We start from the raw sequence: 5,981 nt of genomic DNA on the forward strand, positions 1-5,981 counted from the left end.
GTGACCCTTCCTGCAGAGGTGAGGGCTGCACATATGGGAAGGAAAACCCCACATGCTCGCGTGCTTCCACCGGCATTGGCAGTGGCTGTAGCGGGACGACGGTCTCCTGCTCTCTCACACGACAGGTCGAGGTGCTGGTCTTGGCGGGATTCCCTCGGGTTCATTAAATCGGTTTTGTCTCCACAGCCGAACAGGACGTATTACCTGATGGACCCGAGTGGGAATGCTCACAAATGGTGCAAAAAGATCCAGGAAGTGTGGAGACACAGGTACCAGAGCCACCCGGACGCCGCCGTGCAGTGACACGTCCGAGGCTGCTGCCCTCGCTGCCAGGACACGTGCCCCAGCGCGGCTCGCCGCCATCGGGACGCTTCCAGACCACCTGCCAGCCATCTCAAGGGGGACGCAGACGGCGGAACCTTGCAGCTTTTTTATTTAAAAGAAAAGAAGAAAAAAATACCCAACCACACAAAGAACAAAACCAATAACGAAAAGGAATTCAGGGTCGCTTTGCTTGCTCTCTGTGCTCTGTGGAGGCTCCCCAAGCTCTCCTCGCCATGGGGACCCGGCACCGTGCACGTCCGCCTGATTCCCTCCCGGGCAAGTGGAACAGACTCGAGTCACCAGCTCTGCACCACACGCCCTGGTCACCTGTGGCCGAGGGGACGGGGTGTGTGTCTGGGCTCTTTCCGCCCCGAGGCTGTCGCAGAACCCTTTTGGCAGGGAGCCGTATACCCTCCGCCCGGAGTTGGCCTTGGTCTCTGCGGGCTGGGAGTGTTCTTGGCTTTGGTCCGCGTGCTCCCTTTCTCATGTCCCTACTTGATGCCCCCCTGTGCCCCAGCAGGGCCCCTTGCTTGCCTTCTCACGCAGCTCTGGCTGTGAGATTTCTGTGGCTGTGAGTGCTCGCTCTGTGGGCTGCGTGTGGCGGGCAGGCTCCAGGTGGTGAGACGTGGCCCGGGCCGTCGGGGTGAGATGCTGAGGTTGGAGGGTGCCAGCGGGGTGTTCCGACCGAACAGCCTTCCAGGCGGTGTGGCCCTGTGGGGCTGGAAACCAGGCCCGTGCCCGGAAAGAGCACTGGCAGAACCGGGCACCCGGCCGCACCAGGAGTTAGGGCTCCGTCCTGCTCCGTGTGAGGCCAGGGTGGCAGGGCAGATGTAGGGAGGCACCGCTTGGTGAGCTCCTCCCGAGAGTTTTTTCAGAGGGCGAGCTTTGCAGGCCTCCCCCTGGTCGGTTCGGTAGGGCCGAGAGACTCCGGGCGCCAGCAGGCTCCCGGCTGCCACATGCACCCTTTCCGTCGTGATCGAACGTTCTCCTGGCGAAACTCTGAGCGCTTGCACATCTCGGTGGCGAGGGTCTAAAAGCTGCCTCGTGCTGCCAGGTCATCTGGTCCCCATCAAGATGTGGACCTTGCCTGGAAGAAAACGTTCGCCTTGCACGAGGGGTAGGAACGCCACACTGGGGCCTGAGCATCCCGCCTGCTCGCTCCCTGGTTTCAGGGTTCTTCCTTGTGTTCCTTAGAGGCAGCAGGAAGCTGTACGCCATGGGGGGGTCCAGGATTTACCGGTCCTTTGATTTTCTTCGCTGCCAGTCCCTGGTGGTCACTGCTCTGCATTTCTCTCCCTGCTCAGGTTGTCCCTGGAGGGCGATCCTCAGTCCCCTGTTGGAGAGGGGGAGGCCCCTCTGCTTGCAGGCTGCTCACAGACACACCTCTGTCCCCAGGGGATGAAGGTGTCCTTTAGGCTTTCAGGAAGGCACCAGCGGAAGGCTCCCGTGGAAAAGATCCACCACCGTCCCCCGCCGCCCATTTCCCCCTCGACCCTCCGCCTATCTGGAGCAAAAACATCCGCTGCCCTGTGTTGACAAGCGGTCCAAATCCAGAGAAAAGAGGTTCTTCTCAAACTGGTTAGCCCGGGAGGAGTGCGTGGCTGTGGCGGTCCCGCCTCAGGGCAGCGCAGGAGGCGGGGGCGGGTGGTGGTTGGGAGCAGAGGCGCTGCCAGGTTTGCCGATGGCTTCCCCCCGGGCTGCGTGCGCTGCTCTGCACTAGAGCCGAGCCTTACGAGCCTTACGTGAGCAAGCAAGTGCGCATGCGCCTAGGTGGGTGGCAAGGTGTCGGCGTGCTTGCCCTTGGGGCGCCACAGGGAGCAGGACCCTGCTCTGGGCTGGAGTCGTAGGTCAACCTCCTGTCGTCCTCTTTCTTGCTTGTGAAAAAGCTTACCTGTGTTCACCTGCTTTTGAGAAAGTCCGTCTTGCTTGGCCCTTTCAGGAAGTCCGTTTGCAGCTGTTTCCCCGTATCGATAACTTAACTTTGTCAGCACACCGCTTCTGTGGCTGTGCCGTTAAGAGAGTTAGGGGCCTGCTCCTGCACAGCATCCTGGGATCTGGTTACAGGGACCGGAGCAGAGCTGGTATCGGGCTTTCCCAAGAGCACTCAGCTGGGCTGCTCTGGGAGAGACGCATCGGCCGTTGCCTTCTTCTCCCTGGTTGGCGCCACTACCTCCCGGGCTAACCCCTCAAGCTCCATCTTAACCTCCAAAACCAGAGAACGAGGGGTTCGGGGTCGAGCTCGCAGCTGACAGAGTTGAAGTGACTGCCCTTGCCTGAGCCAGTGACAGCTGAGCCCTTCCCTGTAGGCTACGTTTCTCCTCTCACTCAGAGCCTTCTCCTCCCCCTCCCCCCCTTCTTAAGGCCTATACTTCCTCTTTTCCTACCCTGTGCTTACTCGTGTTAGCTTTAGTTTTATCCAGCTTGTCCTTAGAGCTCCTGTCCCGGCATGCAGGTGCCTTACATTCTAAGATGTGGACGTAACTGTTAGTCTAGTACGTACACAGACATACACGGAAATGCAAATGACGTACCTAAGGCGAGAAAGAAAATGCCCTGTTTGATGGATCCGGGAGCCGTGTGTCCCGCTGCGAGAGGGCAAGGGGAAGTGTAAGTGCCAAACCGAAGAGCCGCCAAGCAGAGCCCGCCCTGCCCGCACCGTGTGGCCTCGCTGGCATGGAGGGGAGGGAGCGGGGCTGTGGTCTGCGTGGGCTCGTACAGCCCGCTGTCCTCGTCCCTCTCTGGGCACTCCAGGAAGCCAGGTTTGGGTGCACTTGTCTCTTGCCCTCTTTGTGTGGACCTCGCCAGGAGAGCGGGTGGTGGGTGGTGGTAGCCTGCAGCCCCGTCGGGTGCACAGAGCCCCACCTGGTGAATGGCACTGCATTGCACCTGCGCTTCTGAACCTTGGCTCTCAGGAGTTTGTTGCAGAGCTGCTCGGGAAAGATGCCTGTCACGGTCACGCCAGAGCTCACAGCACCCGCACCTGCTCCGGCCCCCGGAGGCCACGCTGTGGTATTTGTGGCCCATACGCGCCCAGGGCCGCGTGTTGTCACAGGGGCTCCAGGTGATTCTGTATTCTATTAAAACATTTGTTTTCGGGAAAAAAAAAAAAATCAACCGTAGGCTTACCAACCCAGAAAAGACCACTGTGAACGTTCTGGTGTATAGCCCACCTTCTCCCCTCCCCCCATGCACACATTTGTTTTCTTTTTAAACTAAACTGGGAACATAAAACACTGTTCTGCATTCAGCTTTTTTCACTTGATAATTTATCTTAAGCATTTCTCCATGTCGTGAGCAATGATTAAAAAAACATTGTTTTCAGTGATTGTAGAGCTTAATGGTTATAAATTTTATCATAATTTATCTAACCATTTCCCTGTTGTAAAACACTTAGATGGTTTTTGGTTTTTCACTGTTTAAATAATGCTGTGATGAATATCTTCCTAAATCTTTGATTTTGACTCTGATCTCCCCCCCCCCCCCCCCCCATTCCTTCTAGTCATGTTTTTGGGTTAAGGAGTTGGTTTTAAAGGTGGTTTTTTAGTCCTTCCTCCGTCTTCATCTGATGCTTAGATGCTCAGAGTTCAGTGCAGAGCCTCCTTGGTTGTGTCCTGAGGATTCTGAACAAATCAGTTTCTGGTAAGGGGTGTGTTCCAAAGAATGTTTTAATAAGACTGCTCTTTTCTTTTTTTATAATGCTAAAATGACATCCTTATTTAGGTCCGTTTGTGGCAGATTTTTTCAAAAGCTAATTTCCTTATTTTCATTGAAGACTCTGGTTATGCTTGCATGTTAGTTACCGTCCCGTCCCCGCTGCTGCGGCTGTCCAGTGCTCCGTGATCTCGTCAGAAGCTCGCGCTTTGTGTCCACAATGGTACTGAATGTGCATCTGCACAGTCAGCTGAGAGGAAAAGTGTTGAACTGACCTTGCCACATGCTTACTGGATGATTTGTAGTCAAGTTCGTACACTCAGTACATTGGGCCTTTCGGAATCAGTAAAAGAGCAAATTCTCTACTTGAAAGAGACCACGTACACAGTTGGGTTTTGCGGAAATCTCATTGCCCTCATTCTCTCCAAACGGTGGGACTCAGTAAGAAGGTCTTAGCGGTTCAGTAGCGTGCAGTGGCTAGGCCTTTTCACTGTGGAATGTGATTGTCCTGGCCGACACGGTTTAAGGACCTCTCACACTGTTTCAGGTTGTCTGCTGGTCATCGAGTCCACACCACCCAATTTGGTTTCATTCTTAATTTCTCCACTTTAGTTTGGGGTCCACTGATTCTGAGGAGAGGTGCATGAGAGATTTTTTAGGTGCCATGGTCAGTGCTGCTTGAGTCCGCCAGAGATTATGGCTGGATTGTGCAGAATGAGATTCCCTGCCCTCCTCTGACACCCCAAGTCCCCTGTGCCCTGGCCGGTCCACAGACTGGGTGCTCACCGCCCGGTCCGCGGAGGCTGCAGCTGCCGTGAAGAGGCGTAGAGTGTGGTGAGGGCACTGTTCTCGGAGATGTTGCCATATAGGTCTTTCCACATTGTTTCATCTCACCCAGAGCTAAAGTGAACTGATGGGGACTCATGTAGCCTTTCCCTCTCAGGCAGCCTCTGTGACAGGTGCCTTAAATCAGGGCGGGAGTCACTCCCAGAGCCTCTGAGGGGCGCAGGCTGCTGGTCCAAGATTGCAGAGTTGTGAATCAGGCTGCCTGTGGAGAACTGGTCTGGGGAAGAAGCTGTTCCAGGAAAGAGCAGTCCTATCTGTAGCTGAGACAGCTGTGGTGGGCAACTGACCGTGCCTACACGTATACCTGAATTTTCCACAGAACCCATTTCTTCAAATACGAAGAAACACCAAACTTCATACAGAGAACTTTTTACAGAAGGCAGACCTTTTTTTGTGTGCGTGATCCATCCTCGTCTAACCCATCTGGCAGAATGACTTACGAAAAGGGGTCATTTTGCTGGTGAAAAGCCTCTTTAGCGTTATCAGAAGTTTGATTGGACATTGACAAAAATTTTTGCAGTTTTTAGAGCTGCTGTAGCTGTTCCTTAACACAAAATAGGATGAATCGGTAGTATGTTAGCTGTCTTTCAGGTTGGTGGCAGTCAGTTAGGACATGTATAAAATTCTCTACCTGGTCTGTAGCTGTAACTGTGATGTACAGGCAAAGCAAAAATTTAAAACTTATGAAAACAAATAATGCAATGATATTAGGATATACACTTTTGTATTTTTATTCTTATATAAGGTTATTTGCTGGCTATTGTTGGCCTCTAGTTCAGTCTGTGTTATTTAAAATCTAATATATGAATTATTTGGATTGAATTCATGTTCGGGGCCACGTTGTTGTATGTATTGATGTACAGCCTTGAATGTGAATAATTATTGTAAACTATATTTTACAACTTTTTTTCTGGCTTTATTATATAAATTTTCTATTTGGTCAATGATTTAATCATATAATTTAATGAATCTGTTTCTTCTCTTTTTTTCAAATATTTGTGCTGTAGACGTAGTTACTGGATGATGAATTTTCCACGTATGCTCGGTAGTCTTGTAATAAAAAAGCATGTAGAGTGTAGACGCTCGCTGACGTAACTCTTCTTTGATGGGGGCGCGGGTCCGGCGCGGGCGTGACCAGAATTCCGGGCCCGGAACCCGGC

General features: G+C 53.0%; 1 protein-coding gene across 6 annotated transcripts in view; it reads left to right on the plus strand.

The window, feature by feature from the left end:
* Nucleotides 1-5,899, plus strand: part of PDPK1 (3-phosphoinositide dependent protein kinase 1) — a 79,792-nt gene extending 73,893 nt beyond the window's left edge. For all 6 annotated transcript variants that reach the window (XM_049637319.1, XM_049637322.1, XM_049637320.1 and 3 more), the window contains one exon: nucleotides 187-5,899. In XM_049637319.1, the coding sequence (XP_049493276.1) occupies nucleotides 187-303 (117 nt within the window). In that variant the 3' untranslated portion in view covers nucleotides 304-5,899. The remainder of the gene's footprint in view (nucleotides 1-186) is intronic.
* The last annotated feature ends 82 nt before the right edge of the window (nucleotides 5,900-5,981 follow it).

Source organism: Panthera uncia, chromosome E1, assembly GCF_023721935.1.
Source record: "Panthera uncia isolate 11264 chromosome E1, Puncia_PCG_1.0, whole genome shotgun sequence".
NCBI classification, from domain to species: domain Eukaryota; kingdom Metazoa; phylum Chordata; class Mammalia; order Carnivora; family Felidae; genus Panthera; species Panthera uncia.